The sequence below is a fragment of the Camelus bactrianus genome, chromosome 6, assembly GCF_048773025.1.
Source record: "Camelus bactrianus isolate YW-2024 breed Bactrian camel chromosome 6, ASM4877302v1, whole genome shotgun sequence".
Lineage (NCBI taxonomy): Eukaryota > Metazoa > Chordata > Mammalia > Artiodactyla > Camelidae > Camelus > Camelus bactrianus.
In genome coordinates this window covers 91,998,118-92,019,431 of record NC_133544.1, presented here as the reverse complement: position 1 = coordinate 92,019,431, position 21,314 = coordinate 91,998,118, and the positions used below count along the sequence as shown (strand labels likewise).

Here is a 21,314-nt window from a genome sequence, read left to right as displayed (position 1 = left end):
ATCCACATTTCTGCTAAAATAGAAATTGCCATCCTTTCCTCTGCGTGTTAAATTAGTTATGTAATCAGGTTTATCTTAGAGGATGACAAATAGGGTTCGAGAAGTTCTTGATGAATCTTGATGAGAAGGGTAGGCGAGGTACTCTGAATGACATCTGGAGATAGTTGCAGAGATTTTTGGAGAAAAGGAGTGAGTGAAAGTGCCTGCCCTTGAATGAAGTTGGAGGTTGAAAATTGTAGAAAAAGGAGTCAAGTTTCGTGGAAGCTTTTGGGTGAAGGTTTGAGTCAGAGGGCCCAGGTTAAAAAAACGGAGAAGCGCAGAGGCTACTTTGGAGACAGCTAGAAGAGAGTACAGAATTGAAGAGGAAAATTAGGGGCGGGGGGGGTCTTGCTAGACAAAGATTTTATTTTGTGACATTCCCTCCCTACTTAGTGTACGGACATATATACCTTAGTTCAACAATCACCTAGTAAATAAATAAATGAATTAGCGTGGACAGGAAAAAAAGTGAACACCGCAGGTTCCACCGAGATTTGAACTCGGATCGCTGGATTCAGAGTCCAGAGTGCTAACCATTACACCATGGAACCGCCACGCTCCCAGTATCGCCTTCGACTCTTTAATCCTTAGAGAACCCCGCCCCCATCCACAAACCCACCACCAGAGGCGGTGCTGAAACGTTTCCCACCGCCCCGCTGCCCCGCATGGCGGCGAGTGGAACGAGGGAGAGACCATTAAGTATGGTAAGCAGCCGCCAGGGATGTGGTCAGCCGGGAGTCCAGGGCTCAGTAATCCCTCCGAACGTCCCGAAGTGGCTGAGAAATTGAAGACAGACGACACAAGCCGCACCGCCCTTCTTGGGTCAGGGGCGGGGCGCCACCTCCCCGGAAGTACTTCCCCTAAGGGGCTGGGGCCTGCCGGAAGTGGCGTAGCGGCAGGGAGGGGTTCTTCACCCGGTCGGGCAGCTGAAGCACGGCGCTCGGGTTACCCCTGCAGCGACGCCCCCTGGTCCCACCGATACCACTGTTACTCCCGCCTCTTCGCTCCTCGGCCGCGCAATGGGCACCCGCGACGACGAGTACGACTACCTCTTCAAAGGTGAGGCCACGGGCTCTCGAACTCTCCACCGAGTCCCGGTTCGGGGCCCGGGATACTCCCGGGGGACCCGGCCGCGGGCTGCCCCTGCCCAGAGGTCGCTTTTCCTCAGCCCTTCCTCTCTGTGCCGTTTGTCCTGCGGTCTCCCAGCCCAGCCCCTTTTTCTCCCCTCACTGAGGGGGTCCTCACCGTGCACCGGTCTCTTAGCGACCTCCCTAGAGGCCTTGGGAAGCCTCACAGCCCCTACCGCGCGCCCTTCTCGCGGCCGGCCGCCTTCTCCCAAAACGCCTTCTTTCCCCGGCTTCCAAGTCCCCTTCAAGGGGGCGCCCCTCCCACCATCCATCTTTTTGGGTTGGGCGCCCCCTCCCCCTCAGTATACACCCTTCCTGAGCCCCTCTGACAGGCCCTTGCCTTCGCTGCTCACCTTTCGTTCAGCCCACCATCCCACTACGGGTCTTTTTCTTATCTGCCTCCCCTTCCCCTCCGGCGAGCCTCTTCTCCGTGTCCCCTTACCGCCCCTGCCCTCGGCCAGACGCCTCTCGTAGCCCTCTTCTCCCATCCCCCGGGCCAGGCCCTGATTAAAATCCGAGCGGGCCGGCGGCCCCACCCCCACCCGCCACACAGTTCTCGCGGTCGGTAACCTTCTCGCACTGCCCTCGGGATGGGTAGCTCTTTTTCTGCCTTCCCTCCCCGTGTAGTTTAAGAGCTCTCCCACGTCTCCTGTGCGACTCCGACTGTGGGGACTAGGGCAGGAGGGATTGTCCCATCACCCACGCGCGCACTTGTCGCAGTGACCCGGCAGACCGGTGTGACTTCCCACCTAGGCTTTTTTTCTCGTACCCTCCCTATCCAGCGGCAACCATCCTAGGCTAACTTGACTCTGCTCGCGAGAAGGGGTTGCGGATGGGTGGTGGCTGTTATCCTTGCCAGACCTGAAGGCCCAGTTCCTGAGCAGGAAAGGTTGTACGCTGCACAAATACTAGCTTGCTTTATCGCTATGGACTGGTTGCTTCCTGCTGCAATACTGGGAGGATCCAACCTTTTGGTGTTTTTAGAACAGGAAGGAAAGAGTCCTAGTTGGCCACATACCTTTCCCCAAAGGTAGTGGGGAAGGCATGGGGAAGTTGTGTGCTTTCTGGTCAAATTAATTATTTTTTACAAGACAGGGAAATATGTCGTGCCCTTGGGCAAAACATATTTGAGGGTGGGGAGTTAAAAAAAAAGAATTGCTTGTTGGTTAGTCCGGAAAAAAATCCAAATAGTTTTTGTTTTTAATTAACAAAGATAAAAGGTACAGTTTTCAATGAAGAAAGAGTACAGTAAATGCTTTTTTTGTTCAGTGAATGCGCTCTCTCTAATGCTCTTTCAATGTTCCTGAATTAGGACGGGATCCATCAGTAGTATACTGAACAAAGATCATTACCAGGGAGGAAGAAGCCATTGCCATTAAAGCTTTACAGTGGAGGGTGGAGTTTAAAAAAAGTATTAAGCTTGGTGACTGTTTCTGACTTTGCCACTGGGTGCTAAGAATGTTTGACTAAACAAAGCAGGAACCATTACTTTACCAGTACTTTGCAAATCTTGTCTGACTAGTTGATGATATGCCCTTACCACCACTTAACTCTTCTGCGCCAGAAAATTTTCATGTAGGGTGAGTCCCTTCACTGTCCACCCCCACACAGTGGAAAGTCATTTACACAGAAGGGGTACTTAATTCATTTCACAAATACGGAAAGGAAGCATGGATTCATTTACATACTGTTGGCTGAGGGCATCTGAGGTCTGGTGAAATTTTTTGAGACCCTGGAGAAAGGAGGTTTAGTCAGTAAATGGAGATTTGTTTTTACAAATAAGGTACAATGGCAGTAGGCAGCTAGCTATTTTTGAAGTAATTAATTTAGAACAAGATAGACTTTCAGAGTATTTCCCCTCTTTGGTTTAGAACCTGAATGTTGGTTACAGAAGCCATTTATTGTCTTGCTAAGAACATCAATTACCCTGGATTGGCTTAAGGAATTTTAACTTAGAGCATCCTACTGACTGAAAGAGCGCAGGGCTTTGGAATCACACAGGCCGGGTTCACATCCTAACTCAGGTGTTAAATTTGCTACATGACCTTTGGAAAGTTGACTATTTTGAGCTTCAGTTCCCTCATCTATAAAAAAGAAATGTACCCCTCAGGCTGTTTTGAAAATTAAATGAGGCTGGTTGTAAAATTTAAGCTTCTATAAGGACTCAGTACATGGTAATAATATGAAAGAAGTTGCTGTGGTCCTTGGCTGTTTTTGTCACTTGTCTCTAATCTATAAACATAAGAGCGTTTAAGTATTAGTAAAGAAACTTAAAACTAGGACCTTCTAAAGAATTTTATATTTCCATGGGCAATGGTTTCATTTGTTGTACATTCTGCTGTTCAAGATAGGATGTTTTAAAATTTTTGCTGAGAAAGATTTCCACTTTTTTAAAGCTCTTACAGGATATGAGTCACTTTTTTTAACTTCAGTAATGATTATTTAGCCAATTTCCTATTTATACAGTTAGAATTTAAAGCGAAGCAACAGTAATTTGATTTTAAAATGGTTTCATTCTACATGGATTTACTCACTGAGACGAACTGCAGCTATTTACTTGGAAGAAGGCTTACCCAGCCAACTTAATAGTTGAGGGAATTGGAAGTTAGTTTGTAACTCTAGCCAGTTGAAAATGAAGGAATATTTTGGTTGGTGTAGAATGAAACAGTCCAAATGGGAATGTAATATGGGAGAGCAGGAGAATTATTGTAAATTATGTATTTGTTCCCGAAATAATTGTTGTTCTTTAGTTAAGATCAACAGTGAGACCTTTGGTGGTGGTGGGAGATTAATTTTTTTTTAACTTGACTTTTTATTTTAAAAACTTAATTCAACAAATACTTATACTCATTGTGGTTAAGGCCTCGTGGGACACATAAGTCAAGTAAACATCAATAGTTCGTTTTTACAAATTTTGTGGTAGACACCAATCCAATCAAAGCCACATTTTCTGAAAATACCTGGATACGTGATCTACACCATTTTCTTCTCAATCTTATTGAAGGTCAGTAGTAATTAACCATCAGCTGATTGTCATTGGAACTGATTATAGGAACTTTGCTGTCTTGCATCTTGATAGCTTTTCTTTCACAATTTTTGGTTGAGCAATTTGGGTTCTGCTGAATCTGGAAAAACTTGTCTAGACTTCAGCCTTATTGAATGCATTTCATTTTAAAGACTCTTGGTGAGGTTTGACTATGAATATAGTTGAAAGAATAGATAGATCTCCAAGTTTATTTACAAAAACCAGAACAAGAATTATCAGTTACTCCTTAAGGTGATAACTGGTTGGTCTAATGTACTATATTGATTTGTTGAATTAGCTTTTAGTCTAGTACATTAGTTTGCAAGAGAGTGTATAAAACTAAATGTGGATGAAGAGTTGCAAATTTTTATTAAATAATGGATAATGTGTATATTCTGTTTTTACGGCAATTAACAGCCTAATATTAGATAAACAATCAGATTTTTAGTACTAGGTATTACAGATGATACTTAAAATTCAGCAGATGAAGTTAACCAAGTGGTAATAAATATTATCAAGTTACTTTAGAAATGATATAGGTATTTCATATATAGATGCTGTCATTTAATTTATGTATGTATATGTTTTATATACGTCATGTAGATGGCTATAGTTATACCATGTTTAAAGTGGAGGTACTTTTAATCTAAGATAATAGTTATGGAAAATAGAAGAAAGTCACTGCAGATTCCTTCCTTGAACTATAGGATGTGACCATATAGTTTGTCACATTTTAAAAAAGCAATTAAGTATTGTCATCTTAATGAGAGAAACTGTCTTGATTAGAAATTAAGTTTGAGTCCATGAACTTTTAAGCTTTTTGATTTGTCTTTTAAATCATAGCCAGTAAATGCTCTTCTGTTGTTTAGGTATTTTAATCCATTCTAGTTTGTTTATTTTTGGTGAGCCTAAATACAACCCTTCTTGATACGGTTTCTCATTTGATAACTGAATAGAAGCAACTTTCCTTACTGTGCCATTTCTCAACTTCATCTTGGCAGCCCTATTCTTAAAGAACCAACTATCTTCTGTTGTCACTTAAGATATAATCCTTTAACAAGTTTCTAGTCATAATTCTGGCAACCTTGTCCATGTCTAGTTGAGAAAGCTATTTTATACTGTATAAAGCATTCATGAGTCTTGAATTATTTTCATATAAGGGTGTTAATTTTTATGTTAAAATTAATCGGTTACATCGAGGGAAAAAAATGCCCTCACTATCTTTATCACCACTTAAAGGTTTGAGGATGAGGAGATAACATAATCATTAAAGTGGAGATCAAAAGGCAAGAATCTAAAACTTGGAAGTACTAGAGTTTTTGTTGGTGGGGAAAGTGTTCTTTGAGTTATTTATTTTATTATCCAAAGCCATTCTAGATGTCTTGCTCTTTGGCTTTAAACTAAATGACTGGCTTCTAAATTGAGGTATCTGAGTATGTATGAAGTAGAAGCATTCAACTTTTTGGTTTTTCTCTTCTTTCCTATTTCTCTATTACTTCAAGTGAGGCTTTTGTACCTCAGTGCTAGTGTGGGCCCAGCAAGTTATCGAAAGAGATTTTCCTCAGCAGAACATCCAGCCTTTTGCACTAAGAGGCGACAGTGATTACACCGTACTAAAAGGGTAGACTTTATTACTGATACTGGGATTTCACCTCACATCTAGAGTGGTAGACCTTGGAAACTAATGTATCAACCAACCGTCCAATAAAATTGGAAGTGCGTTGTTTTTGTATGTTACTTTCATGACCTTAGCATCTTCTTCCCTGGTATCCAGGTTAAAGCATTTACTCTGTTATCTGTGCTTGCCATAATACCTTTGACACCTCTAATTGACTGTATAGTTAGAAATAACTATGCATTTTGCTGCATGGAGTCTTGGCTGCCTGGATGATTTCTTGCTGAATCAGCTCATAGAGGAAGCCAGAAAAATATGCATTTGATAATGTACTGTCTCCAAGACTGTTCAGAGGCCAGGTTATATCCGCTCTTGTAGCAAGGAAGGAATGCACAATGGACTCTCTGCCCTCTGACCAGAGTGCAAATGAGCTCACAGTTCTTACTTCCCTCGCCACCCCCACCACCAAATCCCAGTCTCTCTAGTCTTATTAGTCTTATTCTTTGGTGTTATTCTGGCGTGTTTGATTTTCTAAATCAGTTAGCTGCTGTCTAAATCAGTTAGCTAGTAAGAATGAAGAAGCGGCATTAGTAGTTAACAGTTAAGTATATTTTCTGAAATGCTGATAAAAATTTTTACCAAGGAGAAAAAAAGTCAAGCTCAGATTCTGTAAACCTGTGAACTCATTTTGTTCTTTAAATTCAGATAGAAAGTCTTTAAAACAAGTTAACAGCCTATTTCCCCCATTGTTTTGAAAGTGTAATTATCACTTTAGGTGAAAAAGAATCAACATGTATTTAGCTAGTAGAGAAATTGCCTCCTATAGTAATCATAGGAAACAAATTCATCTAACCACACCTGTTTTTAAAAAATTCATTAAGCTGTAAGTGAAAGTGTATGCCTTCCTTGCTTTGGCCCTGACTCAAGAGTAAGTCAGAATTATTAGTCACCTTTCTAGGGCATCTGTTAAACTTAGTAGGGTGTTTGGCAGAGGTGTTTTGCCCTCCAAAAACAATCTGATAAAACTATGAAAGGGTCATTGTAATTTCTGTGATCTGGGTGGCAAGGTTTATAAAGTTGGTGCCTCTGTTAATTCTTTCATTTTGCCTAAGTGAGTCCTGAGGTCACATCCAGACTGATAAGTCAAAGTAGAATATACTCAGCCTTTCCCTGTCCATCACCCACTAACATCCTTTGTTGCTTTCATGTCTGATACATTTTTAATATCACAGATTATTCATTTGGCTTAGAATTTTATCTTTCAAGTTATTACCTTCTAAGATAGTAAGGCTGGTATAGCATTGATTGTTAATTGATGCATTAGCTGGTCATCAGTGCCTAGTGAACTTATTAAAATTTGCATGGGTAAGACCGGATACTATATCTGTACTAAGCACATGATGTGTGGTGGTTACTATGCAGGTAGAAAGAGGTTAAAATGAATAAATTGGTTTTATTGATTGGTAGCAGGTCAAGCACAAGGGCTACTCAACTCCCCACCTACCCTCATCCCTTTTTAAAAATCAGATGCTCTATCTTTTTTACTTTAAAGCATGGTGGTATTCTGAATGTGTTTGCCTTGCTCATCTGACATTAAGTTCTTTGTTTTTTCAGTTGTCCTTATTGGAGATTCTGGTGTGGGAAAGAGTAATCTCCTGTCTCGATTTACTCGAAATGAGTTTAATCTTGAAAGCAAGAGCACCATTGGAGTAGAGTTTGCAACAAGAAGCATCCAGGTTGACGGAAAAACAATAAAGGCACAGATATGGGACACGGCAGGCCAAGAGCGATACCGAGCTATAACATCAGCGTAAGTCTCATAATTTTTCGGTTCTGTGAAATAGGCGCTAAAGTCATTTTGCTGACTTTTGGTATCGGAAAAATGGTGCTGTTTCATTTTTCCTTGTAAGAATTCCAGTATTAGAATTTTAAAGTTTATTTAGAAGGGTGCTTAAAAATATATATAATCCATATACTTAGCTTTTTTTCTGGTGTTCCCTTCCATCTTGTGATTGTTTTCTAATAGTTAAATACATGCTTCTGTTTTCAGATACTATCGTGGAGCTGTAGGTGCCTTATTGGTTTATGACATTGCTAAACATCTCACATACGAAAATGTAGAGCGATGGCTGAAAGAACTGAGAGATCATGCTGATAGTAACATCGTTATCATGCTTGTGGGCAATAAGAGTGATTTGCGTCACCTCAGGGCAGTTCCTACAGATGAAGCAAGAGCTTTTGCAGGTTAGTGATGAGAATTCCATGATATTACAGTGATTCTGTATTTCTTACTGTTAGACCTACAGTTTTGATAACCCTTCCCATGAGGATAATTGGTTACAGTTGTTTCAGAAAGGTAAACATGGACGGTTGGCAAGTATTGTCGTTTTGAAAGTGTATGATGGCTGTATGACCCTTGCTTACCTTTGAGTTATTAGAACTCCAGTATTTCGAGTTTTTGCTGCCAGACATTGAAGATAAATTCTGTCGTTCTCTCCTTGTAAGGGGTAGATGAAATCTGTTTATTCTGTGCTTCCTGTCCCTTTTCACATTATGTCTGAGTTTTGCCAAGGCTGTTCTGTGTGGGTCTGAAAGGTAGTGGCTCAGGGAGTGTCAAGGACCAACAGGGATGTAGCTGCTTAGCAATGAAAACTTTCCTGGCTTCATGGAGGACCCACCTCTGTCTTGCTTCCCTGCTGGCAGGGGCAGCCTACAGAAGGCAGCATTGCGCATTCTTGACTAGAGAAAGTTGTGACATTCCACTGTTGATTGTGCTGTGAATACAATTTTCTGTCATGGTCTTTCAGTTTTCCAGGCGAGAAGCTTTATTTCAAACAATATAGTTGTGGAATTCTAAGCCAGTCACATATACCCTTCCACATTCCTGCCCTAGCTGTGTAGTTCATGAGGGGAAGGACAGTAAGGGATGGAAATAGCTGGGTATTTGATCAGTTTACTACATTATGACTAGTGTTATTCATTGCTCGTGGTAGTATTTAGATGTAACAAATATTTATGTTAATTAAAGAGGCCAATGACAATATCTCTCTAATTTTTAATTTACCGAAGTAGAATGGTGCTCTTACTACTCAAGAAGTTAGGGAGGTCTTAGGTTTTAGGAAGTTCTGTTATTTTCCTTTTCAGGGCTTGAGTGCATCACATCCCTTGTATTAAAATTGAACAAGACTGAAGTTTTTGTTTCTCCCCACAGAAAAGAATGGTTTGTCATTCATTGAGACATCTGCTCTAGACTCTACAAATGTAGAAGCTGCTTTTCAGACAATCTTGACAGGTAAGACGTGCGTTTTTAGATTATACCAGTGGGAATTGGGAGTATTGGGAAGGTAATTTAAACAAATTAATGAGGAAACTAAACTACAGAATCACACTATCTGAGAATGACTATCATTTGAGAGCTGCTATTAGCAAGAGCTGCTTAGAGTACAAAATTAGTTAAAGCCCTTGCTTGTGGAGTTTTGGTCACCCTAATTCATATGGTTTACAGTGGGAGAAGTACTTTCAAAATAATTTGTTCACTTCTGTTATTACTTTGGTCCATGCATTCCATACTTGATGATCATAAGCACAAAGCAATGCTTAAATGTACTTTTTAGTAAGATAAATATTGAAATTCCATCTATGGAAAAATGAATACCCTTTTGAAATTCAGTAAAGAAAAGGCATTCTTGGTTCTGCTATATTATAGAAACACCTAGGGGAAAATATATACTTAGAAACCTAAATGAAAAAACAAGAAGTAAAATTCTCCCGTGCTATATTGTATAAGAAGCAAAGTGTCACCTGTGGAGAAAATCAGCCAGTGATTACATATTGAAAAATGTAAATAAATAGTGGGAAAGGAACAAAGTTCATGTTCTGGTATGGGGATGTATAGACCAGGTCAGCCTCAGGGATAGGAAGGCATTTTATTTGTGCTGACTCATATTTACCCTGACTTTATTAGAATGAACAATTTATCTGGAAGTTTAATCTTAATCCTCTAATAAGCACTTCAGTGAGTTTTTAAGTATTTTAAAAATGTATATTACTTTTAAGAGCTCATAATTTAGAGTGTAGTCTCACTATATAATAGTCTTACTTGGTGTTCTAAAAAGTATATATAGAGAAATGGTTAAATACATGAGTTTCCAATGATAATATAACAAGATTTTCATTCTTTGTAGCACTTGTATTAGAGGTGCACAGATTTTGGCTTTTAAATGTTGTCTTATATTACTGTAAAAATGTAGGGAGTAAAACTTAGGTTTTCCAAGAGCATGGACTTAGAAGCCTGACTTTGGTTCTAGTCCTGGCTCCTCCACTTATTAATTCGCTCTCTAATCTTAGGCAAGTTACTTAACCTTTCCAGGCCTCAATTTCCTCATATGTAAAGTTGAAATATGTTTTGGGGAGTTCTGTTAATTTCTTTTTGAGAGAGGGCTTGCATTTATAAATACTTTGTGGTATGATTTGATTTGACTGTTCATGTTGTGTCTTAAAGGTTTTTGTCTCTATAACCTAATCCACAGAAAAATTGTTTGTCATTGAGACATCTGTACTAGACTCCAGAAATGAGTACATGAGTTCATATGTGTAAAATATTTAGCTATCCCTGCTACCTAGTGAACGTTTGATAAATTAGTGGCTAAATAGCAGTTAAAGTATGAAAAAAACTCATTAAAAATAAACTATATATTAATGATTTACATACCTATTTTATTAGAGTTCTGTCATCAGAAAAACAGTAAATAAAGGACTGGTGCTAGGGTTGCATTAACAGTCTTTGGAACACGGTAGTTTTCTTCTAGAATCTTTATGTCAAGTTTCATTGCAGATTGTTTCAGCAAGCAAGATCTGATTGAATGTGCAGTATGTCTACAAATCCTATTTTTTCCCTTATAAGCACTTGTGTGGATTCTTTTGAGTCCATGTGTCGAATACTGAAGTGAGGCCCAAAAGTTGTAGGTTTTTACTTTTTGTCACTTTGCTCCCATTCCCTGTGTAATAAAGTGAGTGAACGTTTAAGATGTATGAGTTATAAATCAATCTTCAAAGGCCTCTGATCTTAAGGCCTTTTTTAGTCAATTCTTGGGTTATTTTCTATGTCTCATCAAGTCTTAGCAAATTCTAGCCTATTCTGATCTCAATTTATAGCCCGTTTATTCTGATACTAAGTGAAGATGAGGCCAAGTGTTTTCTTCCATCTGCATTCAACTATTTTATGTATCATTTTGTAGCATTGAACATCGAAAATTGATCCATTCAAACATGAAGTAATCAATAGCAGTGATATATGCTTAAATTGAGCTGTTTTGTCCTGAATGATGAAGCACATCTGGCTATTTCTCTTAAAATTCACTCCAGATTAAACTTTTATTACTTAATACTGCTTGAAAGCAAACAAGGCTTGAGCTTCACTCACCACCATTTTTCCTCTCTGTAGAGTCACTATTTCCTCAGCTTCCTGCATCATTCTCAGTGTTGATCTGTGGGATCAGAGATCACTGCACATGGCAGCAGACATCTGTGTTTTGCAAGTGTTAGGATGTTTGTTCTAAGCTGTTCTACATACTTATGGAAATATTAATGCATAGAAAAAACAGGAAATAGAACAGTATTCTTCGTTATGCTTAATTCTACTTTAAATGTTAACAGTATTAAGGGAGCATTAAAATTGTATTTTGATGTTGCTGGAAGAAAAAAATAGCTTCTTTTTAAGATGCAAAATTATGTATTAGAAATTTTTTGTTGTTCCTTCAAAGTTAATTGTGTTGCTTATTTTAGAATAGACCCATGCCATTCTTAACATCCATGAATTTGACCATAACTCCATGATGTAATTTTGCTGACGGTATTTTTTGGAGCTGGTAGTCAGTGCATGAGTGAGCCTGATATGTTGCTCAGCCTCTGCATTTCAGTACAGCTTTGTTTTCTTTTATCCTCAGGTTCATTAAGGGGTATTAATCTATACTTTACATATTCTATAATTTTTTTTCTTTCAGCTTTCAATTTTGGCAAATTCTAGACTTAAAAGATTGCAGTGATAGTACAAAGTATTTGCAAATACCCTTAACCCATATTCCGTAAATGTTGATCTTTTACCACATTTGCTTTATTCTTTTTCTTCATCTCTCTAAATATATACATGGTAATTAGGCTTATTTATTTATCTATTTTATTTATTTTTTTACTGGAGGTACTGGGGATTGAACCCAGGACCTCATGCATGCTAAGCATGTGCTCTACCACTGAGCCATCCCCTCCTCTCTAAATATATAAATAATTCTTTCCTGCACCATTTGAGAGTGACAGATATTTGCCCATTATACCTAAGTATTTATCAGTGTTTTTTTCCTAAAAGTAAGGGCATAGTCTTTCATAACCATAGTACAATGATCAAATGATCCAATTATGTCCTTATTAGCAAAAGACAGTCTGGGATCAGATCATGCATTGCATTCAGTTGCCATAGTCTCCTCTAATCTGAAATAGTTCTCCAGTCTGTCTTTTGTTTATTGACATTTCTTGAAGGGTACTGGTCAGTTATTTTGTAGTGTCCCTGAATTTGGGTTTGTCTGATGTTTCCTCATGGTTCAGTTTAGCTTATACTTTCAGCAGGAATACCACGAAAAGTGTTCTCAGCGCATCATATCTTTGATATGATTTTGGTTTGTCTTATTCATTACTGGTGATGTTAAACTTGGTTAAGATGGTATCTACCACGTTTCTCTAGGTAATTTATAAATCCAAGCCATCTTTTTAGTATGAAGACTAAATTCTTAATTCTTGATTGAAAGAATTTTAATTTACGGAGCATATTGACTCTTAAAAGTGGGATTGAGTTTTCAGGCATTTTATTACCAAGCAGTGAGAATCTTTTAATTAGGCATAGTAGCTTTGTTTTTGGCCTGTGGCAACCTTTTAAATGCGTCAGTATATCAAACCGGAGCATTTTTGACCTTCAAGAAATTTACATTGTGAGAAATGGATTTGAAGAAGGTCTAACAAATTCTGACCTAGGCTGTAGTGGAATAACTCAGGCTTCTGCCATTTTCACAATTTTTGGAGAGACTGAAGAACTTTGGCTCTTTGTTCCCCAGTTTGAAACTATTGCATTTAAACTTTCTTAGAATTTACTTTGCAACTTGATGCACACTTCCATTAAAGTAGAAATAGCCATATGTCTTTTTTATTTAACTTTACCTGATTGTGTTTAAAACTGTCTTATATTAACATTTTACTTTCTATTTAGACCTCCTACGAGGGATCCTCATATAAGAATGATAAAGCAGGATTCCTTTTCTTTCTAACATTACCTATCATTTGGACTTCTTGAAAAGGGAGTGCACAGGAATTGGTGTATCGCATACTTTTGGTTCTAAAGGAGAACATACCCTTGAAGGAGGAAAATATTTGCATCAGATTTTGCAAGTCCTGTTCCTTCCCCCCACTTAAATAGCCTTCTCTAATCAGATATCATCTAGAAGTTACCTGCTTCCTATTTTCATATCAAAGTTTTTTTTTTTTAAGTGACACACCCAGCCATGAGAGATTTTAGGTAAATTACTTGTGTAGCCTCTTAATGCCTATTCTAACTGAAAGAAAAATTTTCTCCTAATTTTCTGGCCAACACTTTCCTTTTTCTTTATTGCCTTGGGTGGCATTTTTATTAGCAGACATCTTTTTGGTGACTGGCATAAATGTAGCAGTAATCCATTTCTATAAAACAGTATGCAGTACTTGCAGGCAGTTTTAAAACACTGCTCAAATTTCTTTGTAATGAGATCTCTTTAATTATTTACTTTTGTATGTTCTCTGAGAACTCTGCCTTTTCCTCTCTTTCGTCTTTCAGCATTTGCTTTTCATGTAAGAGCCTGCAAAATATTTTTTGTTTTGGTTCCCCTAACTCGATATTCAAAACCACTTGTAAAGAAGTTAAAATTTGTAGAAGGTCACATTTAATCATTTGCATTTGAAAAAGAAGAGCCATCCAGTTTGAGATTAGAGAGAAAACATAAAGAACAAAGAATGAATGGTATAGTTTCACAGTAAATTGATGATTATGTCTACTCCTTTAGCCACTAGCCTCATTGAATGACTCTTTCTCTTTACCCTTGACGCTCTTGTCCCCTCCCTTTTCAATGAAAATCTAAATGAAGACTCTATCCTTCATACCCTTTTCTTCTTTTTGAACTCTAGTCAGTAGCCTTTCTTTATTGTAATCTAATTTTTTCTCTTGGTATTTCTTCACCTTTGAACTCCTGTCAGCCTTCTCAAACACAGATTTCAGCACTCTGCCCCCTCTCCCCCAACGTAAGGTGTAAGAAAAGGTACACTAGCTGTCAGTGTTCCTGTTAGTTTGCATATTCAGTTGATTTCAACTTGCTGTTGTTCACCTTTAGGGAGCTTCGTTCTTAATTTGGAGAAAATATTAATTTAGTTAATACATGTCTTTTCTTTAACTCTTTAAGGAAAGTTTCCAATATACCAAAAGTAGGATAGTATAAACTCCTGTGTAGCCATCAGCAAGCATCAGTTCAGGGCCCGTGTCTTCCTCTGTTTACTCCCTCCCCCCATTATTTTGAAACAAATCCCCGCTATTACATCATTTCATTTGTAAACATTTCATGATGTGTATCTAAAGGGTAGGACTTAAACCTGTAGCAACAAAACCACTTAAAAGTTGGCAGTAATACCTTATTGTCCTCTGTTATCTAAACAGTATTAAATTTTCTTGTCTCAAATTTTTACAGTTCAGCTTAGAATCCAAATTATGTTGGTAACATTGCATTTGGTTGCTCTGTTCTTGGAGCATTTTGGAAATACAATTCTACTTTCTCTTTTTTTAACCCTATAACTATTTTTAAATTTTTCAAATGTCACAGAAGCAATACAGTGAACACCCATGTATCCTTCATCTAAAATCCTGTTACTAACATTCTGCCACATTTGGTTTACTTCTACATGAGTAAATATACTTTTTCCTCTTTGTTCAGTCTTTGGGAAGTGAATTGTAGATATTGTAGCAGTTTACTACTAAACACTTGGGCATTTTACCTCCTCAGAATAAGACATTCTTCTACCTAATCACAATACTGTATATCATATCCAAGAACTTTAAGTTTTTACAGTATTATTTAATGTGCAGTTCATGTACAGATTTCTCCAAGTATGCAGTAATGTCCTTTATAGATTGGATTTTTAAAGTTTTAAGACTAGGATCTGGTCAAGGAAAACACATTGCATTGATGGAATTGTTACATATCTGGATAGTGTATAGAGTGGCCACTGGCCACAGGTTGTTATTGAGCACTTGAAATATGGCTACTAGATGGGAGAATTGGATTTTAAATTTTATTTAATACAAGTAGGTGGGCTATAGCCCACGTCTAAAGCATTTATTCCCATCTATTCAATGTATTTTGTGACAGTAACTTTTTTGAGGAGTCTTGGCCAGTTGTCTGATAGAATGTCCCTCAATCTGGATTTACCTAATTGTTTCCTCATAATAAATTCATTTTAAGTGTTTTCCATGTCATTTATAGGAATACATTGTATTGTTCATAGTATATCATAATAGGAGGGATTTATCCCATTTTTTAGAATTCCCTTTTTGTGACTGTTTTGGAGGGAGCACTGTGAGGACAAAGATAGATAAGATACATTCTTTGTAAGGAGTTTATATAGTCAGAGGGAAGTACTTTTAGGCATTGTAATTTAAAACCAATTAAAATATATTAAAAAAAGATACTTGCTGTAGAGGAATTTAATAACGTTTATTTACATACTTAGTTATTTATCAAACCCCTACTCTATGCTGTAGATACAGTTTTGGTCCTTATAGTTTGTTGACTGAAAAAAAAAGTACAAACCTAAAAGTTGAGAATTATGTTTTATTCAGCCAACTTGCTGAAGGGCTTAAGCCTGGGAGGCAGCCTCTCACATACCTCTGAGGGTCTATTCCAAGGAGGTAAGGGAGGAGCCAGGATATGTAGGAGTTTTTGTAACAAAAAAACCAGGTAGTCTGGAACATCAAAGGATTCCTGGTAGTTGAAGAAAACCAGACATCTCTACGTCAGTTGAGTTTAATGCTTTGAGATGTTTGGGAAGATGCAAAAGTCTGGGCTCGTGGAAATCATTCCTTTGATATGCACCTTAACTATGGAGGACTATGATCCTGTTCTTCATCCTGAGTCCCCTCAGGGTGCACTGTTGGGTTGAGGGTACTGCAGTGGCTGATGACTTGATGGACCCAGCATTCTTGGTTTACTGATATGGCAGGCAGCATTTCTCACCCACAGGCATGTAGTGCAAGAGGTAGATGCTTAACAATTAGTTCTGATAAGTGTCATAGAAAATCTTAAGTTGCCTGTTTGAGTAGTTATTTAATTACAATTTAACTTTATTTCAAGAAGCACTGATAATTAATATCTTTCCCTCCTTTTTCAAGAGTCCTTTGGATTTTGACTGGTTTATGAAATGTATCCTTCTCTACAGAGCCAACAGAAATTCCTAATGTGACTGATCGTGCAAATTTATTTTTATTTTTCTGTGGTACAATGTCAGTGTATGTAGGTTTTTTGATAAGGGTAGACTGAAAATACTCTCATAAGTTTAGTTTAGATCTAAGTCCATAAACTATGTGCAGTCTCTTTAAAACAAGATTCATTTAACTGATTGGTGAACCTTTCACTCTGAAATGGAAAACCTTTATTTCCCTTCTTATCCTAAGGGAAATTGTTAAAATAATCAGTTGACTCAAATGAGTCACTGTTTCAAAATAAAACTTATGAGTATATGTGTTCCTTGCTTAGGTTATTGGCTTTTTTTTTTTGGCCGATATAACTTCTATGTATCTTTTACTATTGATGGGTCTTTTCACACTGAGTATTGCTGTTTCTCTTTTTTCACTCAGAGATATACCGCATTGTTTCCCAGAAGCAAATGTCAGACAGACGTGAAAACGACATGTCTCCAAGCAACAATGTGGTTCCTATTCACGTTCCACCAACCACTGAAAACAAGCCAAAGGTGCAGTGCTGTCAGAACATATAAGGCGTTTCTCTTCTCCCCTAGAAGGCTGTGTATAGTCCAATTCCCAGGTCTGAGATTTAAATATATTTGTAATTCTTGTGGTCACTTTTGTGTTTTATTACTTCCTCATACTTACAGATTTTTCCATGTCTTCAGTCTTTTGATTTTAGCTTTATAAAATCATCCACTTGTCCCGAATGACTGCAGCTTTTTTTTGTGCTATGGCTTCACTAGCCTTAGTTTAATAAACTGAATGTTTGGATTCCTCAATTATTGTTTACTTTTCATCATGGAAGCTGTCACTGTAGGACATAATATAAACTTGATCCCTTGAAGCTCAGGCCTATTGGTCTTGACTAAATCAAATTAAGACTAGAAATAAGCTATCATTTTGCCACAGAGCAGCTTATAAATTAATATACTCTTCTTTCAGTGTAGTGTATATTTCCATAAATCGAAGAATTGCCCTATAAACATAGCAGAATTTTGAGAGCTTGAAAATTTTCCATTATTCTGGAAGTCAATTTCTAAAATGCCTTAATAGGGTTATGTAGTTTAGTAAATTTTGTTTTTTAATTTTTGTAAACATCAAAGTTGATTAGACGGGGGGCACTTTTTTCTGGACAAGAATTATCTTAATAAACATAAAAGACTGATGATTTCAGTAGCAGTATGGTTATGGGGCCATATGTTGAACAATGCTGCCTGGCAGGCTGGGAATTGGAGAGACTGGTGGAGTTCCATCTGAGGTGCCTCTGTTACGTTGACCAGGCAGCCCAAGTCATTTAACTTACCTAATTTCCCAGCAGTAGATTGTGTGGCATTTTATTGCTCAGGCAATAACTGGTTTAATGCTCTTAGTATCAGATTGTGAAGTGTTAATTTTGTCTTAAAACCTTCCAGTAAGTGAAATGCAACCTAGTTTTCTCACCATATCCACCAGCAGGCATGGATAATTGTTTTAACAGTGCTGATTTTTGAGTTTTGTGGTATGTTATGGAATATAGTCCAGTTAAGTATCTGGTTTCAGTATGTCTGAAGAATACAATGAGAGGTTAATTTCTGCTCAAGTAATACCACTTAAAGGCATGTATTCTTTTAGTACGTAAGATGAAATAGTACCTTGAGTTTAAATAGAGTGCATTTAGGCATTGTACAAACCTGAAAGTTTTCTTCCACTACATTATTGAAATCATTGGAGCAACTCGTTTCTCATTCAGAAATGTGCACACTAATATTTAGTTTTATTTTCTTGTGGATAATATTAAGCACTTAACTCTGCAGTGTTCTGAAAGTTGTGTCAACTGAAGTGATACTATTCAGGATGATGGAATATCCCCAAAATATACATATGTGTGTGGGCTTGCATAGATTACTATGTTTCATAGTTAATCTTACATCTTTTGCGGTGCTCATGACGTGTGGGGTGCACGCACGGAAGGCATTGCTGTGGTTCGTCATTTGAGTTTTCTTCTGTAGCCATTTTATTATTTTAGTATATTGGTTATGAAGATACTATTATCTGTTTGTAAATCGCTACTTTGTATTTTATGCATGCTCTGTAACTTAATTTTTTTTTTAGTTATTGATTTGGAATATATTCACGTTCTAATAAACAGTTATAGGGGGACTGTTCTTTATGTTGTCAGATGATATTTTTCCTTTGAGTGCTTTGGATGCTGCCACTTGATTCTGATGAGGAGGAGCGTAGGGCCTTGGGTTGTAGAGTAAATAATTGAATTGGAGGCATCATTGTGTGAATTCAGCTTTGATTTTAGGCATGTAGTTCAATTATGCTGTTCTTGGAAAAAGTATTACCAAAAACATGAGGAAAGTAATCTCTATTTGATACGTAGCAGTGTCACCAGACCCAGGCAGAGGTTCCACCACTAATTGACTCAAAATCGGTAGTAAATTTTTTACAAAATTATTTAAGAGAAGGTAAAACTAGGTAGTGAATTGAAAGTGAATAAAGTAACTTTGAGTTTTTATCAAATGTAGGCTTAATGTTGCCTTGGGCATAGTTGGATCTTAGGAGAATTCCAAGAAGTAGTAGTAGTAGAAAGTGAATTTGATTGCATTTCAACAAGTGTCTTCATTCTGAATAGTATCTCTGGACACAGACTCTCTGAAGTTAAGAGACATTAAGTTTTCAAATATGACAATTTAAGGCTCAAGGCAGTTTAGAAGTATTTTGCTTTGTGATTTTGCCTTTTAGTTATTTTAACTTTTGCATTTAAAAAAAAAAAAAAACTTGTCCTGAAAAATCAGTTAGCCATCTTGACTTGATTTAAACTTGTATCTCATTGTTCTCAAATGCTATTTATGATTTCTCTCTAATAGTAATTGTTACTCTGTAGGGGTAAGTTTCTTAGCCATTGCATTGAGTATGCTAGATTCTAAGGAGTGGTAGCTGGTGACTTAGGCCAGAGGGTTCTGCAGAAAAGTTAGACTTCTTAAGAGTTTGGATTGCCCACCAGAGTTAGTCATACTTATTTCATCATTGGGGAAATAAACATCTTAGTTTTTGTTGTCAGTGACTTGTATTTACAAAATACAAATGGTTTCCATGGTTCAAGCTATTGTGATCATCTCTTCCACGTACTTTAAAGAGAAAAAAACTACAAAATTTAAGACAATTTTGGCCAACATCAGAAGCAGAATAATTCAAAGGCTGGGTGGATAATTAAACACTTATTGCAACCTGTTAGGTTTCAGTTTAAGGAGCTTTTTTAAAATTATTAAACAAAGGCAAAAAATGGAGGTTGGTTTTCTGATGTCTCACGAACATAAGCCTGAAAAAAAATTTTTTTCAAAACAAAGTATGAATGTTGCATAAGGACTGTGCATAAAGATATCCATTCCCCAGGTGAAAAAAAATGAACAAAGACCACGAAAGGGCCTTCTTTGACCACAGCATTTAGTGGGTTAGCGTGACAGTCAGACTAGTGCTAAAGAGACGACTGCTGATTTTGTTCTGGTTGGGGGCAGTGCTGGTGCTGCATCCCTTCATGGGATTTGACAGGGCATCTTTTCCACTCCCCTGTACAATACGCCAAATAAACTGGAGTTGTCATTCTAATGTTTTAAAGAATGTCCCCCCCCCCAAACTGTAGGTGCTGATGGTAACAATAAGGTAATACAAAATACTAATGTCATCACGATTTATGTAAGGGAGACCATTAGGATTAGGCTGAGAGAGAATTTTAATTGAAGTATCCATTTTCCTGAAAACTGATTGGAGGATAGAGAAATATTTTAAAGGAAGTTGGTACTAGGAATGTATTAGAAGTATGCTAAACTCCGTGTTAAAAGATTGAAAGTGGCAGGTATAATAGAGCGGGGGACTGGGTGACAAAGATGTGGATTCTAGGCACAGCTCTTCTAGTCATCTTTGAGCCTCACTTTCTTCCAGTTAATGAGGGGACTGGATTAGTCATTTCTGGGGTTTACCCCAGCTTTAATTGAACAATTCTATGAATGAACACTTTCTTCAGGTACTAGAGCCAAATTATTATACATTCTAACTAAAATTTAATAGAAAGTAAAAATCAGGTATGTACTTTGCAAGATGTTTTTGATCTTAACAGTAACTTGATTAAAATGCTATCTTTATTTCCCTATTAACACCATTAAGTAAGATGAAAGCTTTCAGTACATTTGCAAAACTGCCATCAGTTTCAAAAATATGCATCAAAGTTACCATATATACTAGGAGGGAGGAGCACTCAAGGGGCTGCCCTGTCAACTATGAGCTGAGAACTGCTTGTGTTTTGGCTTTTACTGTTAAAAGAAAATTCTGCTGGCTTTTAAGATATACTTTAAGATATATTCACACATGGGAGAGAGAACTTTAAAATACATTTTGTGTTTAGCTTTTTTTTTTTTTTAATTGTCTCTAAGAGGAATCTATAGTGAGGTGGTCAATCTGGGGACGGATTCCACCAATAGAACCAATCATTAATTCCAAGCCTATAGATTTATATTTGGCTATTAATACAGTAATTAATTATTAGTAGTCTAAACATTTGAATTCCATTATTTAACATTATTAAGCATGGGATTGGTAGGTCCTGGCATGGATGTCATGTATATTGGCTATTTTCACTACTGTGTAATCAGTACCTGTGATGGTGGTAAATATTAATAACTAACAGAATTCCTTTCCTGTGTTTGAGTCACTGAAACTTAACCTTGCCCCAAACCACAGAAACTCAGACCTTGTTATCAGCATCCTAATGAGTAAGTGTACTGTTTTTAGCACTCATTGTCAAGGCTCTGGAGGGCTAGACAATGGCTTGGGAGGCAGAAACTGGAATGAGGAGATAATCTGACAACTGTTGATACAGACCAGAGCTTCTACCTTCTGTGGGTTTGGATTGGACAACTGCTCAGTCTTCCTAGCTCTGCAAGTCAGGGAAGAAAATGTATAATCACCACCCCACTGATCACCAGGGCCCTCCATTTATCCCTG

General features: G+C 37.6%; 1 protein-coding gene and 1 non-coding gene across 2 annotated transcripts; one reads left to right on the top strand and one right to left on the bottom strand.

Moving 5' to 3' along the window:
- Positions 1-518: 518 nt before the first annotated feature.
- On the bottom strand, positions 519-590 carry TRNAQ-CUG (transfer RNA glutamine (anticodon CUG)). Its single transcript has one exon. It is a non-coding gene; the product is annotated as a tRNA-Gln (tRNA).
- A 324-nt stretch (positions 591-914) lies between these two features.
- Positions 915-18,475, top strand: RAB11A (RAB11A, member RAS oncogene family). Its single transcript, XM_010955509.3, has 5 exons — positions 915-1,098; positions 7,421-7,616; positions 7,857-8,050; positions 9,018-9,098; positions 16,722-18,475. The coding sequence occupies exons 1-5, from the start codon at positions 1,059-1,061 to the stop codon at positions 16,859-16,861; spliced, it is 651 nt and encodes a 216-aa protein (XP_010953811.2). The 5' UTR covers positions 915-1,058; the 3' UTR covers positions 16,862-18,475.
- The last annotated feature ends 2,839 nt before the right edge of the window (positions 18,476-21,314 follow it).